Source organism: Adiantum capillus-veneris, chromosome 26 (assembly GCF_014529385.1).
Source record: "Adiantum capillus-veneris isolate H3 chromosome 26, ASM1452938v2, whole genome shotgun sequence".
In the NCBI taxonomy this organism is placed as follows: domain Eukaryota; kingdom Viridiplantae; phylum Streptophyta; class Polypodiopsida; order Polypodiales; family Pteridaceae; genus Adiantum; species Adiantum capillus-veneris.
The window spans coordinates 19,528,549-19,548,310 of record NC_140956.1 but is presented as its reverse complement, the minus strand read 5'-3'; the positions used below and the strand labels follow the sequence as shown (position 1 = coordinate 19,548,310).

At 44.7% G+C, this 19,762-nt stretch overlaps 1 protein-coding gene across 2 annotated transcripts in view; it reads left to right on the top strand.

Annotated features, from left to right (window-relative positions):
- The window catches only part of GYRA (DNA GYRASE A), a 213,230-nt gene that overhangs the window by 64,652 nt on the left and 128,816 nt on the right, over positions 1-19,762 (top strand). For both annotated transcript variants that reach the window (XM_086501947.1, XM_086501948.1), the window contains exon 10: positions 19,694-19,759. In XM_086501947.1, coding sequence (XP_086358073.1) covers positions 19,694-19,759 — 66 coding nt within the window. The remainder of the gene's footprint in view (positions 1-19,693; positions 19,760-19,762) is intronic.

The following is a 19,762-nucleotide window of genomic DNA, read 5'->3' as shown; positions in this document are numbered from 1 at the left end:
GAACCGGATTAGCTAATTGCTAATCCCCCACAGGTACGCACAGTTCCATCACGAAAGATTGCGAGTTTGGAGAGTTTTCTCGCGTGAAAACTCGTCCAATTCATAGGGGAACTGTCCCATTGCGTGCGGGAGCCCTTGGGACACGCGTAGGCGTGTTCGCTCCGCTAAAAACGATCCGAAACAGGGAATTACAGCCTGCTGTGTTTTTCTGCAGGTTTAGGGTTTCGCACCTAAACTGCAAGGGAACATCGGGGGAGCCTCGTGAGAGCCTTGGGATGCATGTACAGGCTTTTGGGCTCCCGGCAGTGAAAAACAGAGAATTACAGCCTGCTGAATTTCTGTGACAGCTCACCAAAAAGCTTCCAGATATCGAGGGAATCCGTCCTAGACAGGTGTTTTTGACCTACAGGGGTTTTTGCGCCGTTATGCTGTCGAAATCCGGTCGAAAACCTGCGTTGTCAGCCCTCGCCAGGTTTGGACAGCTTTGTGAAAGCTTGTGCTAAGTGGTCGGATCGTCTACCTTAATTTGAATAAAGAAATACCGAAAGGGGCGCCAGTCTTTGGGGCCTACAAGGTGTCGGTCTCGTGTGCGCAGTGACACTCTAGTCGTTGGACGCAACTGTGTTCTCTTCCCTTCTCAGTGCTCTGTGTAAAGTTAACAGGTAATTGATATAGTACCGCCCTCTACGTTGTACAGGCCGGTTATATATACCGCATGAAGACAAAGCAAGAGTGTATGCACAACTTGGGGACAGGTTAAGGATCTCTTTATGTTTGTGATGTAAAATTTATCTATGCATGTAGGAGACTTTGGTTGTCAAATTGAAGGGGGACTTGCTTTTGTTAGAAAAGAGGCTCAAGCTACACCAAGTTTTTGACGATCACACAGACATGTTTGGGCTTATTTGGATCATGAAAACTTTCTTTTAGCTCCTCATAATGGTTGTGACGTATTGCATGGTAAGCCGTGGCCCACACACATTGATTCATTGAAAGCCTATGAAACCATTAGGATCACTTTTATGTATAAAGGTTGTGAGCATGTAACAGATGCTGGTGAAGATGGTGATACTATACCTCTTGTCTTGCGTACAAATCAAAAAGGAATGTAAAAAAGTGCATATTCTTGTTTTATTTTTGTAAAAGATCGCGAGATAAATGTAATGCGCTTGCAGTGAAGAGAGGTTGAAACTTTTGCATAAATAAGAAGATTGTTATGTCAATGAATTACCAAATGAGCTAGAACCAGCAAGAAGATTATTGCATTGGTCTTGTCCCAGAAGCTCGCCTCCTAATAAATGAGCCAATTGTGTTAGTGCCTCACAAAGAGAGGAGGTCCTAAAATAGGTGAATGAGCTACTTCAAAAGGGTCTAGTTCAAGCTCTTCCCGCTTATATTTACCTATATTTCTAATGCAAAAGAAGGACGAACCCCATGTGTCTGGATTATAGAGCTTTGATTAAGCTCATTGTCAAGAATCGATTCCTGTTCCATGCATGGTTGATATCCTCAACCATAGAAAGTTTATAGTTGTACTCTTTGATGATAAGTCTTGTGTTTTCAAAGAATGACCGTGATCCCAGAACCCATTTAGAAATTGTGTTTGCACAACTTTGCAAGCCTTGATTTCTTAATCAATAGTAAGAAAAGTGATCTTTTTTTATCAAAGATACTCTTGGGCACGCTATATCAACAGACTCGGTACCAATGAATCCTTCTAAACTTGATGTAATCTTGATTGGCAAGAATTGCAGGATTCATTGTGTCACGAGGACGTGGCAACTGCTAACCTTAGTTGTTGGTTTCTTTCCAATGATTTTTGTTTTAATTTTGAGACTCTGTTTTTGAAGTTGCAAATGGTCGGACATTGTATGGCCAATGTGAACAATAGTTTCACCCTCAGACAAGAAGTTGGTCGGCACTAAAATTCCTATAGTAAGAGGATGTATAGGCTTAATTCAAGATAATGTAGGTTCCCCCCCCCCCCCCCCCCCTCGCACTTAGCAAGTTGGTGGATACTAGGAAGTGAACTCAATAAAGGCAGAGTGCCAAGGTGGGGTCATGAAAAGAAAGTGCCCGACAGTTGGGCCACATTGCATTTTAGGATGTGGTCCCAATGGGGATAGCTGGTCAGAAGAAGACCAGTGGGAGCCCAATGGAGCATCTCCTAAAAATTAGAGAATTGCTATTTTGGGCCATGAAATCTGTTCGCATCATTACTTGCGGAATGACAAGGGGAACATTTTAGAACTTTGCTACAAAGTTAACTGGGCAACCAGTCGGGAGATTTTTAAGTGGCAACCCCGAAAGGGGAAATTGGTTGTAAACGTGCCAAGTGGCACAATTTGGTGCACTTTCCTCTTGCAAAAAAATGGGGGCTGACTTTTAAGCTGAGAGGTGCTTCATTTGCAGCTTGCCACAGGTTAAGAGCTATTGAATGCAAGCTTTCCCTCTCATGTACAGAGTGGTGCAAGAAGTCCATGTCCTGCACACCTCACACTGCTCTCTCTCTCCCCTACGTGCAGTAATATGATACCCCACAAGAGGGCTCTCCATTTGACTCATGTACAACTGTGTGGTTATGAAAACGGCCTGTTCAATCCAAAAAGGGCGGTAGACTTTACTTTAAACCTTGATTTAGCTTTCACCCATTATTAGTCGTCTATTCTATCTGTGCTATAATGACATAAGAGAGGGGAATGGGATACAGATGCTAGAATGCACCTGTATGAGAAGTCCGACACCAGATTGGCCCCTAACTTAGGCGCCCCTTTCGGTATTTCTTTATTGTTTAAAAGAGGGAATAAACGCTGTGGTTCTTTCCAAGCTGCCCCGCACAACCTTGGCTGAATTTTGACTGTTCTGGCTTGATTTCGGCAGCATAACTGTACTAGAACCCTTCACGGTCAGAATTCCCACGCATTAAATGACTTTCCCGACGCATACGGGTACTTTGCAAAACCTGGCGAGAATCTGCAGCACGCTGAATTCTCTGTTTTCAGCCCTGAAAATGCGCCAGATCGTCTGTACAGCGGTCCCCTTGCGTCCCCGAACCTCCTGGGGGTATTAGGGTCCGTTTAGGGCCAAAACCCTAAACCTGCAAAAATACACAGCAGGCTGTAATTTACTGTTTTGGGCTCCGTTTTGCGTGCCGGTCGCATCCGTAGCAAGTCCTCGAGCCCCCGCACCTGTAGGGCTACTTGCCCTTTGAATGGGACGAGATTTCGGGCGTGAAACCTCTCCGAATCACCTGTACCTGCGGGGGATTAGCCGCTAGCTAATCTAGTACCTGTGCAAGAGGCTCTTGCCTCGGCAATCGCGCATGAACCCACACAATTGTACATTGGTCAAATGAAGAGCCCACTAGTGGGGCATAACATACTGCCAAAGGGGAGAGAGAGGGCAGTGTGTAGCGTGCAAGGCATCACTCCTGGCACCGCACTGTGCTTAAGAGGGAAAGCAAGCACTCCATAGCTCTTAACCTGTGACAACTGAAAATCAACCTCCTCTCTCATTTTAGGCGCCCCCTCCTCTAGCTAGAAGTAGCAGAAGGCTCACAGAGTGACACCTCGCCTAATTTCTGATTTTGGCCAACTGGGCTAAAAATATCTCAACTGGTGCGTCAGTTGACTTGACAGCAGAGCAATAAAATGCATAGTCACAAGGGACGCATTCCGGGACGGGGGAACGGGGGACAAGGGACAGGGGACGGGGCTGAAATGGATTTTTAGTGTAAAAAAGAGAGCGGGACGGCAAGTGGGGACGGGAAGCCCGAAAAAGGGCGTCCCCTGTTACTATGATAAAATGTTCCTCTTGTCATTCCGGAGCTAATGACGCAAACACATTTTCGGGTCCCAAAATAGCACTTTCCTAAATTTTAGGAGATACTGCCATTGTATCTTTCTAGGTCATCCGACCCCCTTTGTACACTGCAGCCACACCCAGAACTGAAATGTAGCCTCTGTAGCAAAGGATTCCACTTTGGCTAGTCAATGACCCCACTTTGGCTAACCATAGTCCTTGTCCAACCTTAGTGCTCTCTTGCCCTCAGGCCTGGACTCCCTCTGGACAGTTCCACACTAGCTATGCAATGCAGGGCAGTTAGATTTCCCGAGGGGTGTTTCCAAAAAGTGAAAGTAAATAGATAATAAGAAAGAAATCAACAAAAAGGATAGATAGTAGTCACACGTTGGTGACATACCCCCCTCTTGAAATCTCAAACGTCCTCGTTTGCATCGATGGCGTACATGCTCACAGTCAACACTGATGTATTCAACACCTGTCGACACATGTACGACACATACATGTTCATTGTCAACCCTCGTGTATTTAACACCTTGTCGACACATGTATTGCCTGTGTGTGAACCGTGTCCCAATGACATAGTGGTAGCTTCGCACTCTGCCATTGCTTTGAGTCACTAACGTTCCAATGACAAAATGGTAGCTGCACATTTTGCCAGTGTCTTATAGTACACGTTGGATCCCGTAACACTTTCGAGCATACCCAAACCGACAGTTTAAGAATGGAGTTACACATGTACTCTTTAATAGAAGCAATTATTGTATTCTTGACAAACTGACAAGAAATACTCACTTCTATAGCACTAACCAAACTTTTGGACATTCCATAAGAGCAATTGCCAAACTGACAATCTGTATAGCTCTAACATTCATGTAACAGGTATTTCATTTGAGCTCACTTTAAATACCATGTACATCATTTGTTTCAGAAGCCATTGTCACACTGACAATCCATGTAGCTTTGAAACTCAAGGGGTCAAGGTAGGTTGCAAATCGAAGGCTTCAAGGTAAAGTGATAACACACTTGGTGACTCTGCAAGTTCACCTTCTTCCATCCACTTAGCATCCATTGGTGGATAGTTTCTGAACTTCACTAAGTAACGCCTAGCAACCTTGCCTTTCACTTTTCTTTCCTTATGTGCCAAAATCTGTTCAGGGACTAAGATCTCGTCAAGTTCCTGGACTTCCGGCTGATCTTCAGCTGGTATATCTTCTGGCACATCACCCACATAGGGTCTGAGAAGACTCACATGAAACGCATTATGAATCTTCCAACTGTCAGGCAATTTCAGCCTATATGCAACATCACTGATTATGTCGCACACTTGAAAAGGCCCATAGTAACGCATGCTGAGCTTTGGAAACAGTCTTTCCTTGCCCTTCATCTTCTTCAACCTTGCCTTTTCAAAGCGTAAAAGCACCCAATCACCAAGTGAATATACCACTTCACGACGGTGACGATCAGCTGCTTTCTTTTGCTTTGCTTGAGTCTTTTCTAAGGCCACTTTGACCTTCTTGTACATTTCATCCATGTCCTGAACATACTTATCTACTTCAAATATCTTGTCCTTTGTATGCAGTATGGGAGGAACTTTCTTGCCACCTTCAACTATCTCAAAAGGTGCCTTGCCAGTTGATGAATGCACTGTATTATTGTATGCATACTCCACCAATGGCAAATACTGCTCCCACTTTCCTTTATGCTCTGACACATAGCACTTCAGCAGATCTTAGACAGTAGAATTTGCCTCTTCTGACTGCCCATCTGTTTGAGGATGAAATGACGAAGAGAATTTGAGCGTTGTGCCCATATTCTCAAACAAGCCTCTCCAGAACAAACTTGTCATGCGTGGATCACGATCGCTAACAATCGACTGTGGCATGCCATGATACTAAAAAATATTGCTCATAAACAAGCGTGCCATCTGATCTGGTTTTATCTTCTTCCTGAGAGGAATAAAATGAGCCTGTTTGCTGAATCTGCAAATAATGGTCCAAATACCATCGTTTCTTGTCTGCGTTCTCGGAAGATCAAAGATAAAATCCATAGCAATACTTTCCCATGGTTTATCTGGAATAGGTAGTGGTTGCAATAACCCTGGTGCCTTTTGCCTGTCAAACTCGACCTTGTGGCAAATTAGGCATTCTCGCACAAAGGCATCCACATCTCTTCTCAATGTAGGCCAATAGAAGAATGTCTCAACCGCTTTAACTGTAGCATCGATACCACGATGCCCTACATACGGTGGGACATGACTCTCTTCTATAACTTTGCGTCGCAATAGCTTTGTGACACACAATCTGCCATGCATCATCATGAACCCATCTTTGAGAAGATGGTGTTCATGACGTTGTCCATCCATTAGCTGCTCGAAGACCCTTGCAAAATCTTCATCATTTGCATACTGTTCTCTCATATCATCAAGTTCATGATGATAAGGAATTGACATAGCTGAAATTTGTGGCTTCCTTGACAAGGCATCAACCACAACGTTCTTCTTGCCTTCCACATGCACAATCTGAAAGTGGAACATGGACAAGATATTTGCCCATCGCATATGCTTCTCAGATAACTTTGTCTGTGTCAAGAAGTATCGCAAGGTCTGATGGTCCGTTTGGACAACGAAATCTGCACCTAGCAGGTAGTGTTTCCAACTTAAGAGCGCATGAATCACAGCCAGTAACTCTTTCTCATAGACCTGCATGGTCATCTCTGGCCCTTGCAAAATTCTGCTCTCATAGGCTACTACCCTGCCATCTTGCATTAGCACTGCACCAATGCTACTACCGCAGGCATCACACTGGACCACAAATGACTTCCTAAGATCTGGCAACACAATGACTGGATCTGAAGTCATCTTTTCCTTTAACAGATTAAAAGCTGAAATCTCTTTCTGTGTCCATCTAAAGGTGACTGCCTTCTTTTGAAGAGCATGTAAAGGTGAAGCAATCTCAGCGAAATTTCGGATAAACCTTCTGTAGTAGGAGCATAGTCCCAAGAAGCTTCGGACATCATGCACCGTCTTCAAATCTGGCCATGACTTGATGGCTTCAACTTTTGCAGGATCCATTCTGACACCATCCTTTGAGACAATGTGTCCCAGAAAGTGGATCTCTTCCAGAAAAAATTCACTTTTCTTCGCATTGATGAGCAACCTATGACTGTGAAGCTCTTTGAACACAATGGCCAAGTGATGCCTATGCTCCTCTTCATTCTTTGAGTAGACTATCATGTCATCAAAGAATGTACCAACAAACTGCTGGTGTGGACGGAAAATTCTGTCCATCATCCTATTGAATGTAGCAGGAGCATTCGTGAGACCAAAGGGCATCACTAAAAATTCGTAAAGGCCAAACGTCGTTCTAAAAGCAGTCTTGTGCACATCCTCTGATCTAATGCGGATCTGATGGTACCCACTCTTTAGATCTATCCTGCTAAACATAGCTGCTCCTTCTAATTTGTCCATAATATCATCAATTCTAGGTATAGGGAACCTATTCTTGATGGTATTCTTGTTCAGTGCACGGTAGTCTATGCACATACGCCATGAGCCATCCTTTTTCTGCACCAACAACACTGGAGAATAGAATGGAGATGAACTGGGCTGAATCAGCCCCTTTTCTAACAGCTCCTGTACTTGGCCCATTATCTCTTTTTGTTGAGCCGCACTAACCCTGTACGGAGGCTTATTTGGTGGGCTACTGCCCGGCACCAAATCTGTCGCATGGTCCTCGGGTCTCTGTGGCGGTAATTGAGACGGTAATGAATCGGAAAAACAGTCACTATACTGTTGTAAAAACATTGACCTTTCTTTATCTAGCACAGATAAATTTGATTCATCACAATCTGACACTTCACGTGCAAAAACCAAGTACGCAGAAAGATGCTTTTTCATTACAGAAGGAATAGCAGAAGCTGATACAGTGGGAATAGACTCCCCATTTAAGCTTTACATCCAGAATGTGAGTCTTTCCCTTGCTGTGTACAGTGATCTTTTTGTTGTAGGCATCCATGATTCCCTGTACACGAAACAACCAAGGAATACCTAACAACACATCACATCCGTCCCGTGGCATGATGTAAAATTCTTCAGCATCTACATAGGACTGGATATGTAGACGCAACTTTCCAATGATGGGTGTCACAGCCTCTGTATGGCCAGGACATGCCAAACCTGTCTCTGCTGTATACCCCATCTCTTCAGGTCTGATTCCCAACTTTGAAGCCAATTTTGGGGAAATGAAGTTGGCTTTAGCACCTGGATCAAAGAAGATAAGCACTGTTTGATCCCTGACCTTTCCCCATGCTCTGCAAAGCTCACTTGCATCTGAATTTGGCTTGTCGCCCACCATATCTGGCACTAGACCAGCCACGGGCTTCTTTCCTTTCCTGTCCTCCTTGTCTTCAGAATCAGCTGGCCTTTTCTTTGTAGGACAGTTGTAAGCAATGTGTCCAGGCTGCTCACATATAAAGCATTTGTTCTCTGTCCTCAGGACCTTCTTTTGCTCTTTCGACTTGCGAGGAAAACGTCTTTTCCATTTCTTCGCTGGTCCCTTTTCTGATTCAGCCGAAGCTTTGCCTTTCCCTGCGTTGGCTGGCTCCTGAGTCACTTTAGGAACCTCCTCGGAAACATACTTCTTCGCTGAATTTTTCTTGGCTGATCCTTCCTTGACGCCAGTATTGAATTCACAATCTTCTCCCTTGAGCAAACCATTGCCAGTGTTTGCTACCTCGATGAGCTGCGTCAAAGTAGTGACTTTGGTCTTCGTACAGTACTTTCTCAATCCTTTAGGTAGGCCACAACAATATGTTTCAATCTGTTCTTTCAATGGCACAAACCTATAGGAAGTTACTGGAAGTAGAGCTTTCCAAAACTTCCGATTGTAATCATCGAAATTTTTGCAAGTGGCAGCATTAAGCTGGTGCCATTCTGTCATGACATCTGCTTCAAAGTCATCAGATAACCATGCTGTTGCAAAAATCTGCTTAAAGTAAATCCATGTGGACGGAGCTTGCCCTTGAAGCAATAAAGTTGTCCACCATTGTCCCGCATTCCCTGTCAAGAAAGTGGCTGCCTTGCGGACCTTTGAAGCCTCTGTAAAGTTTCCCCCTGCATAGGCCTTGTCAAACTGTTGGAGGAATGAGAGAGCCTTCTTCCTGTCATCAAACCCCGTAAAGGTCGTGAAAGACACACCTTTGCCACCTTCTTTGTACGGAGTTGGCCTCTCCAGCTGCCTTAAATTGTCATATGGAAGTGACTGAAACACGGGAACACTGTTAGGGTTCATTTGTGTTCCCTGACCGCAATTAAGTTTGACTTGGAAACGCCATATTTGGCTGCTGATTTGTAATTCCAGCCATACCAAAATTTGCCTGTGGCATCCCAAATTGGCCCTGAGTGCTCTGAAACCCTGGTAGCATGTCATGACACCATACATGGGGTTAGGCATCATCGTTTGAGCACCCCCGAACACTGTTCCTGGCGTGTAAAACTGATTTCTAGGTGCATGACCAGCCATGCTCTGGAATACTGATCCACCTCCAAAATAGCCAGGGTGTACTGAAGGTGGTGGGAAGACCTGTTGCATAGCCTTGCTTCCCTGCCCATTAGAACCAGCTATAGGCTGCTGATAGGTGGCGGGCTGAACTGGTACAGCTTGAAAGACTGGCATCTCAGCCACCTGTTCTTGCACCTTAGGCACAGGTTGTGGAGACTGTATGTTCTCCGTCAAGTGTACAGGTGTTTCCATTGACTGTGCAGTATGAATCACCTGTGCTTGAGCCTTAACAGGCTTTTGAATATGATCCAATGACCCAACTTGCTGAGACGGAACAGGAGGTTGCAGAAAGGCTAAAAACCTCGGGTTCTGCATTACTTGTGTGAACATAGCCACAACAGTAGCCAACTGGGTTCTGAATATATCATCATCTGTCTGTGGTGGTCTTGAGGACTCACCCACTTCATGTGTCTGTTGACCCTGTGAAGAGGAAACCTCTTCAGTCTCATCATCTGGTCTGTCAGCCATAATTGCAATTCCCTGTGTCTGGTCTATGATCCCCTATGTCTTCAAGCCCAAACTGACCAAGGCTCACTTCTATGGGAAAAAGTGATTTAGTCCCGTCGATGGAACCATGAAACCGGCCTGTTCAATCCAAAAAGGGCGGTAGACTTTATTTTAAACCTTGATTTAGCTTTCACCCATTATTAGTCGTCTATTCTATCTGTGCTATAATGACACAAGAGAGGGGAATGGGATACAGATGCTAGAATGCACCTGTATGAGAAGTCCGACACCAGATTGGCCCCTAACTTAGGCGCCCCTTTCGGTATTTCTTTATTGTTTAAAAGAGGGAATAAACGCTGTGGTTATTTCCAAGCTGCCCCGCACAACCTTGGCTGAATTTTGACGGTTTTGGCTTGATTTCGGCAGCATAACTGTACTAGAACCCTTCACGGTCAGAATTCCCACGCATTAAATGACTTTCCCGACGCATACGGGCACTTTGCAAAACCTGGCGAGAATCTGCAGCACGCTGAATTCTCTGTTTTCAGCCCTGAAAATGCGCCAGATCGCCTGTACAGCGGTCCCCTTGCGTCCCCGAACATCCTGGGGGTATTAGGGTCCGTTTAGGGCCAAAACCCTAAACCTGCAAAAATACACAGCAGGCTGTAATTTACTGTTTTGGGCTCCGTTTTGCCTGCCGGTCGCATCCGTAGCAAGTCCTCGAGCTCCCGCACCTGTAGGGCTACTTGCCCTTTGAATCGGACGAGATTTCGGGCGTGAAACCTCTTCGAATCACCTGTACCTGCGGGGGATTAGCCGCTAGCTAATCCAGTACCTGTGCAAGAGGCTCTTGCCTCGGCAATCGCGCATGAACCCACACAATTGTACATTGGTCAAATAAAGAGCCCACTAGTGGGGCATAACATACTGCCAAAGGGGAGAGAGAGGGCAGTGTGTAGCGTGCAAGGCATCACTCCTGGCACCGCATTGTGCATAAGAGGGAAAGCAAGCACTCCATATCTCTTAACCTGTGAGAAAATTGAAAATCAGCCTCCTCTCTTATTTTAGGCGCCCCCTCCTCTAGCCAGAAGTAGCAGAAGGCTCACAGAGTGACACCTCGCCCAGTTTCTGATTTTGGCCAACTGGGCTAAAAATATCTCAACTGGTGCGTCAGTTGACTTGACAGCAGAGCAATAAAATGATCCTCTTGTCATTCCGGAGCTAATGACGCAAACACATTTTCGGGTCCCAAAATAGCACTTCCCTAAATTTTAGGAGATACTGCCATTGTATCTTTCTAGGTCATCCGACCCCCTTTGTACATTGCAGCCACACCCAGAACTGAAATGTAGCCTCTGTAGCAAAGGATTCCACTTTGGCTAGTCAATGACCCCACTTTGGCTAACCATAGTCCTTGTCCAACCTTAGTGCTCTCTTGCCCTCAAGCCTGGACTCCCTCTGGACAGTTCCACACTAGCTATGCAATGCAGGGCAGTTAGATTTCCCGAGGGGTGTTTCCAAAAAGTAAAAGTAAATAGATAATAAGAAAGAAATCAACAAAAAGGATAGATAGTAGTCACACGCTGGTGACAGGTTACATGCGTTTTTGCTGAGGCAAGAGCCTGCCTGAGCAGGAACAGGAGTAACTGACTGTTGCTCCAAAAGCAGGCACCGGTGAGGGTGATAACCTCACCGTACAGGTGCGATTTCAGCGCTGGTTATGCGCTGTATTTTGATTGTTTTTCAGCCATACGGACGCCATAACCCTTGGGAATAGTGCCCCACTGCTAGAGGGCAGTTTGGGGATTGTTTAGGGCTGAAAACAGGGCAAAAACCAGTAAATACAGCGTGCTGAATTTTAATATTTTTGGGCAGGAATCAGAGAGTTAATGCCAATGGAAGTGAGTTTCAGCAAGGGAATTGTTTCGGGCAAGTTTTGGGGTTGTTATGCTGCCGAAATTTTGCCAAAAGAGGTGGTATCTAGCTGGATACAGGTAAAGAATTCCCAGGACTCTAGTTTGTTATTTACCCTCTTAAAGTATAAAGAAATACCGAAAGAGGCGCTAATTTTGGGACTACAGGTTATTGGCGTCTGCTCGGAGCATTCTAGCTTCCGAGCCGTGTGTGTGCTTAAGTGTTAATTCCTGTTGCCGATTCCCTTTGCAAAGTACTGTGTGTGTGTGTGTGTGTGTGTGTGTGTGTGTGTGTGTCTAAAGTAAAGTAAAGAATTTTGGGTGAAAGCCAAAGCCTACCGCCCCACGGGCCGGTTTCAAGGTTCCGTTGCTGGGACATCAATCATTTTTTCGTCAAGAAGTGAGCCTCGTTGTTTTGGGCAAAGACAGAGTATAGGAACGCGGGATTACACTCTGGTTGACAAAGGGAATGGCATTATAGAAGAGGGCTCCTCTTCGAAGGCTAGACAAGACATTCCTATGGTGTTCGAGATTGACGAGAGCTCACGGCCACGCTCGTCTGCACCTCCTGTTGATGTGAATGTCCCTTCAATACAGGGCTTTATGACTGGGCAACTTGAGGATGATGCGTTCAGGACTGAGTTAGTTGCCTTCGTGAATATGTTTTCGCAACTGGTGCAGAACCTAAGGTTGATGGAGTTCTTGCAAGCGCCACCAGTGGCACAGCAAAATAGGCAACCTACACAGCGAACAGAGTTTGCTGAGGCTCAAGCCCAAGTACTTCATGCGTCTCAGCAGGATAGGGAACACTCGCATGTTGCGGAGTCAGGGGCTCCAAAACAGGTCCTTTTTGTCCTTGAACAGGTGGTTAGGACGCGTATTCCACAAGTTATGCTAGTTCAGCCTGCCACCTTTTAGAGCCCGCATGCTATCTTGAATGGACAAAGAACTCGTTACCAGGCAATGCATCCAATTTTTCCACCACCCACGGTACATCCTGGGTATTTTGGGGGTGGATCTGTGTTCCAGAGTATGGCTGGTTATACGCCTGGAAGTCAGCCGTACATGCCAGGAACAGTGTTTGGGGGTATGCAAGGCATGATGCCAAACCCCATGTATGGTAGAATCGGCATGCAACAAGGTTTTCAGAGCAACCAGGGCATTTTGGGGTGCTACAGGTTCATTTTGGCATGGCTGGTTTTTCTGGACAGCAGCCAGATATGGCACCTCTGACACAGAATGTTAATGGCCAAGATGTGCCGATGATGCCTACTACATTGCCCATGTTGCAGACCATTCCTTATGACAATTTGGGGGCACTGGAAAAGCCGAAAGCTTATAAAGAAGGTGGTGCAGCTGTAAAGTTTATTACTTTCAGCAGCTTTGAGGATAAAGCAAAGGCTCTCACTTTCCTCGAGCGGTTTGATACAGCTTATGCAAGAGGGAATTTTACAAAGGCCTCTAAGGTCAGGAAAGCTGCCACTTTCTTGAAGGACAATGCGGTTACATGGTGGACGACATTGTTAATGCAAGGATAGGCACCCGCTACTTGGGTCTACTTCAAACAAATGTTTGCATTTGCTTGGCTGTGAAATGAATTTGAAGCGGACGTCATGACAGATTGACACCAACTCATTGCGGCTACTTGCAAGAGCCTACAAGAGTACAATCGGTGGTTTTGCAAAGCATTACTCTGAGTAACCTCCTACAGATTTGTGCCATTGAGAGAGTAGATAGAGAAGTATTGTTGTGGGCTGTCTAAAGGGCTTCAGGACTCCTGTACCAAGAACAGAGTGGCTACCCTCACTCAGCTTATGGAAGTTGCTAACACTGGTCTTGCCTTGTTGAAAGGAGAGGACAGTGGGTTTCCGAGCAACGAGAAAGGAGGGCAGCAAAACAAAAATTCAGCGAAGAAGCCCTTTGTGAAAACGGCTCCTGAAGCGTCATAGGGGTCAGAAAAGGCCACCAAAGACAAGGATTCAGTCAGGACTTCTGGAGTGCAGGCAAAGAAACAGAAAAAGAAGCCTTTTGTGTGTAAGTCGCTCGAGGAAAAGAAGGTCTTAATGGCTGAAAACAAATGCTTTATATGCGAGCAGCCTGGTCACTTTGCTACCAATTGTCCACAAAGGAAAAGACCAGCTGACTCGGATGATAAAGAAGACTAGAAAGGAAAGAAGCCTAAACCCACAGCAGGTTTGGTGCCAGATACGGTGGGTGACAGGCCCAAAACAGATGCCAGTGAGTTATGCAAAGCATGGGGTAAAGTTAGAGATCAGACGGTAGTCATCTTCTTTGATCCAGGTGGCAAAGCAAACATTATCGCACGAGAGTTAGCTATGAAGCTGGGCATCAGAGCTGGAGAGATGGGATACACGACTGAGGCAGAGTTGGCATGTCCTGGCCACTCCGAGTGTGCTACTCCCATTATTGGAAAGCCGCGTTTGCATATTTAGTCATATGTAGACACAGAAGAATTTTATATCATACCATTGGAAGGGTGTGATGCGCTACTTTGAATTCCGTGGTTGCTGAGAGTACATGGCGTGCTGGATGCCTTCGGCAAAACGATCACCCTTCAGCATAGGGGCAAAACTCATGTTTTGGATGTAAAGCTCAGAGGGGAGTCTGTCCCTATTGTGTCTGCTTCCGCTATCACTTCTGTAATAAAGAATCATCTTTTTGTGTACTTGGATTTTGCACGTGATGTCTCAGATAATTGTCAGTCAAATTTATTTGTGTTAGATAAAGAAAGGTCAGCATTTTTGCAAGAGTTAGTGACTGTTTTCTGATTCATTACCGTCGCAATTGCCACCAGAGAGACTTGAGGATCATCGGATAGATTTGGTCCAGGGTGTAGCCCACCAAATAGACCTCCCTACAAGGTTAGCACGGCGCAGCACAAAGAGATTATGGGCCAGGTTGAGGAGTTATCAGAGAATGCGCTGATTCAGCCTAGTTCTTCACCCTTTTGCTCCCCAATGCTCCTAGTGGAGAAAAGGATGGCTCATGGCGCATGTGTATTGATTACCGTGGGTTGAATAAGAATACCATCAAGAATAGGTTTCCTATTCCTCGAATTGATGATATTCTCGATTGTTTAGAGGGTGCTGCAATTTTCAGCAGGATAGACCTTAAGAGTGGGTACCATCAGATTCCTATAAGGCCAGAGGATATGCACAAGACTGCGTTTAGAACGACATTTGGTCTTTATGAGTTCCTAGTGATGCTGTTTGGGCTAAGAAATGCGCCTGTCACGTTCAATAGAATGATGGACCGGATTTTCCGCTCGCATCAACAGTTTGTTGGGACGTTCTTCGATGACATGATAGTCTATTTGAAGAATGAAGAGGAGCATAGGCATCACTTGACCATTGTGTTCGAAGAGCTGTGCAGTTACAGGCTACTTGTCAATCCTAAGAAAAGTGAATTCTTCTTAGAAGAGATCCACTTTCTTGGCCACATAGTCTCAAAGGATGGTGTCAGAATGGATCCCGCAAAGGTTGAAGCTATTAAGACATGGCGAGACTTGAAGACTGTGCACGACGTTAGAAGCTTCTTGGGATTGTGTTCCTACTATAGAAGGTTTATCAGGAATTTTGCAAAGAAAGCATCAGCTCTTCACGCTTTGCAAAAGAAAGAGGTCACTTTCAGATGTACCGAAAAAGAGATTTCAGCTTTTAGTCTCTTAAGGGAGAAGTAAACTTCATATCCAGTAATTGTTTTGCCAGATCTCAGGAAGTCATTTGTGGCCCAGTGTGACGCGTGTGGCAGTAGCATTGGTGCAATGCTAATGCAAGATGGACGAGTAGTAGCTTATGAAAGCCGAATTTTGCAAGGTCCAGAGAAGACTATTGAAGTCTATGAGAAAGAGCTCTTGGCGGTAGTTCATGCTCTCTCTAGCTGCAAGCACTATCTCTTAGGTGGTGATTTTGTTGTCCGAAGAGACCATCAGACCTTGCGATAGTTCTTGACGCAGTCAAAGTTATCTGAAAAGCATATGGGTTGGGCAAACATTCTTTCTATGTTCCACTTCCAGATTATGCACGTGGAAGGCAAGAAGAATGTTGTGGCTGATGCATTATCAAGGAAGCCACAAATTTCAGCTGTGTCAATTTCTTATCATCATGAGCTTGATGACATAAAGGAATAGTATGCTACAGATTAAGATTTTGCAAGGATTTTTGAACAGTTGCAAGGAGGGCAACATCTTGAGCACTACCTCCTCAGAGATGATTTTATGATGATGCATGGCAGACTTTGTGTCACTAGGCCATTTCGACATAAAGTCATGGAAGAGAGTCATGTCCCACTGTATGTAGGGCTCGTGGTATTGATGTGACAGTTAAAGCGGTAGACATTCTTCTATTGGCCTACCTTGAGGAGAGATGTGGATGCCTTCTCGAGAGGATTGTTTGAGAACATGGGCACTACGTTCAAGTTCTTGTCTTCGTTTCATCCACAAACTGATGGACAATCAGAAGAGGTTGATTCTACTGTCTTAGATCTGCTGAAATGCTATGTGTCAGATAATAAGGGCAAGTGGGAACAGTATTTGCCCATGCTTGAGTATGCGTACAACAATACGATACATTCGTCCATAGGCAAGGCACCTTTTAAGATTGTTGAAGGCGGCAAAAAAGTTCCTCCCATTTTGCATACAAAGGACAAGATCTTTGAGGCATATCGATATGTTGAGAACATGGATAAAATGTACAAGAAAATTAAAGCTGCCTTGGAGAAGACTCAGGCAAAGCAGAAAAAGGCTGCTGATCGTCACCGTCGTAAATTGCTATTATCACCTGGTGATTGGGTTTTGTTAAGGTTCGAAAAAGCAAGGTGAAAGAAGATGAAGGGCAAGGAACGATTGTTTCCTAAGCTCAACATGCGTTACTATGGGCCTTTTCAAGTGCTTGACAAGATCAACGATGTGGTTTACAGGTTGAAATCGCCTGATGCGTGGAAGATTCATAATGTGTTTCACGCGATTCTTCTAAGACCCTTCGTGGGTGATGTGCCAGAAGATATGCCAGATGAGGATCAACCAGAAGGTGAGGAACTTGATGAGATCCTGGTACCTGAGCAAGTTTTGGCACATAAGGACAAAAAGTTAAAGGACAGGTTGCAAGACGCTACTTTGTGAAGTTCAAGAACTATCTGCCTATGGATGCAAAGTGGATGAAAGAGCATGAACTGTCAGAGTCACCAAATGTATTGCAGCTTTACCTTGAAGCCTTTGGGTTACAACCTACCTATGCCCCAACCCAATGTGTGCAAAGGAGGGGTACTGATAGGGCTAGCACATCAAATGTACATATGGATTCAATGTAATAGATGGAAATGACAATTGTATGAAGGTCTGATTAAGTCATTTGTATCTATGTATTACGACCTTTCTTGCGGATACCTGCGATGATAAAAGAGTGCTAACAACACAAGATCATCAATGGCGTGTATTTATGGTATGCAATCGAGGACGTTTGCGATTTCAAGAGGGGGGTATGTCACAAGGTTGTGGCAAGTGTTAATTATGTCACGAGGAAAGCCTTAGTTGTTGGTTTCTTTCCAATGGTTTTTGTTTTATTTTTGAGACCCTCTTTTTGAAGTTGCAAATGGTCGGACATTGTATGGCCAATGTGAACGGTAGTTTCACCCGCAGACGGGAAGTTGGTCAGCACTAGAATTCGTATAGTAAGAGGATGTCTAGGCTCAATTCAAGATCATGTAGGTCCCCCCGTCGCACTTAGCAAGTTGGTGGATACTAGGAAGTGAACTCAATAAAGGCATAGTGCCAAGGTGGGTCATCAAATGAAAGTGCCTGACAGTTGGGCCACATTGCATTTTTGGATGCGGTCCGAATTGGGATAGCTGGTCAGAAGACCAGTGGGAGCCCAACGGAAGCATCTCCAAAAAATTAGGGAACTGCTATTTTGGGCCATGAAATCTGTTCGCGTCATTACCTCCGGAATGACAAGGGGAATATTTTAGAACTCTGTTGAAAAAACAACTTGGCAACCATTTTCAAGCGGCAACCCCGAAACGGGAAATTGCTTGTAAACGTGCCAGGTGGCACAATTTGGTGCACTTTCGTCTTACAGAGAAATGGGTGCTGAGTTTTAAGATGAGAGGAGCTTCATTTGCAGCTTGCCACAGATTAAGAGCTATTGATTGCAAGCTTTCCCTCCCATGTACAATGTGGTGCAAGAAGTCATGTCCTGCACACCTCACACTGCTCTCTCTCTTCCCTATGTGCAGTAATGTGATGTCCCACAAGAGGGCTCTTCATTCGACTCATGTACAACTGTGTGGTTACATGCGTTTTTGCTGAGGCAAGAGCCTCCCTGTGCAGGAACAGGAGTAGCTGATTGCTACTCTAAAAGCACATGTGGTTGAAATACAGTCAAAATACAGTGCATAACCAACGCAGAAAACGCAGACGCCAGAACCCTTGGGAACATTGCTAGAGGGCAGTTTAGGGACTGTTGAGGGCTGAAAACAGGGCAAAAACCAGTAAATACAGCGTGGTGAATTTACTGTCTTTGGGCAGGAATCAGAGGGATTATGCCAGTGGAAGTGAGTTCTAGAAGGGGAATTGGTTTCGGGCATGTTTTGGGGCTGTTTATGATGCCGAAATTTTGCCAAAACAGGTGGTATCTAGCTGGATACAGGTAAAGAATTGCCAGGACTGTACTTTGTAATTTACCCTCTTAAAGTAAAAAGAAATACCGAAAGAGGTGCCAATTTTGGGGCCTATAGGTTGTTGGCGTCTGCTCGGAGCATTCTAGCTTCCTAGCTGTGTGTGTGCTTAAGTGTTAATTCTGGTTGCAGGTTCCCTTTGCAAAGTACTCTCTCTCTCTCTCTCTCTCTCTCTCTCTCTCTCTCTCTCTCTCTCTGTGTGTCTAAAGTAAAGTAAAGAATTTCGGGTGAAAGCCAAAGCCTACCGCCCCACGGGCCGGTTTCACATTGGGTACCAATGAATCCTGCTAAAACTGATGTAATTTTGATTGGCAAGAATTGCAAAGTGTACATGATCTACAAAGCTTTCTTGGATTGTGCTCTTACTATGTAGATACATTTGCCATATTGCGTGGATTGCTTCGCTTTTGCACGACTTGATAAAGAAGAAAGCTGTATTCAAATGGACGGACGATGAGAAACATGCTTTTGTTGCATTGGAAGTTTCAATCATTAATGGCCCGGTTTTGGTCATTTGAGTTCTACAAAACCATTTGTTGTGGAATGTGATGCATGTGGAAAAATGCTGAGGAGCTGTTTTAAACCTAGAGGGAGGGACATGTTGTTACGTATGAAAAGTCGGCTGTCCAAAAATTGAGCTGTTCTTAAATGGGTGTAGAGTTGATAGTTAACCTTTCAAAGCCAGATCTTAGGATGACTGATACGAAGCCTTGAAGGACTGTTTGAAAGTGCAAATTGTAATTAAGTGATGTGAGGAAAAACCAGCCTTTAAAACATGGAGAAGGGATTAGTTCTTTGCCATGCTTTAAAACCCTTCGTGGATATGTGCAACAATCTTTTTGAGGGGAAGACAACATCATTTGTGGTAGCTTTACGTGGAGACTTAACCATGAAGATAGTGATCTGAAAGCTGCAAGGAATAGTCTACCCACGGTTTGCACATGCTACGGAGCCTTGTGCATAAATTAAACTCGCGCTGTAGGTTAATTGAGAAGTTAAAGTAGGTTTATTTGTGCCAGCTGTAGTATGCAGCCAGCGGTGTAAAGCAACTGTAGAATTAAAAAGACCAGCACCAGATATACTGACATGTGTGTGCACAAGTATTTTTGCCAGCAACTTTTGCTTGTATGGTTTTATGATGAGAAAGACCATCATTATACACAGTCATGTACACACACAAGTATTTTTGCCGAGGCTTTTACTCATGAAACCGGTGATAAATTTTAAATTTTACTGGAAACTGATCTTTTCACCATTATTTTTTTTGTTGTTGCACAGATTCTGGATGGCATAAGTGACATTCGAGACGAGAGTGATCGCACTGGAATGCGTGTAGTCATTGAGGTA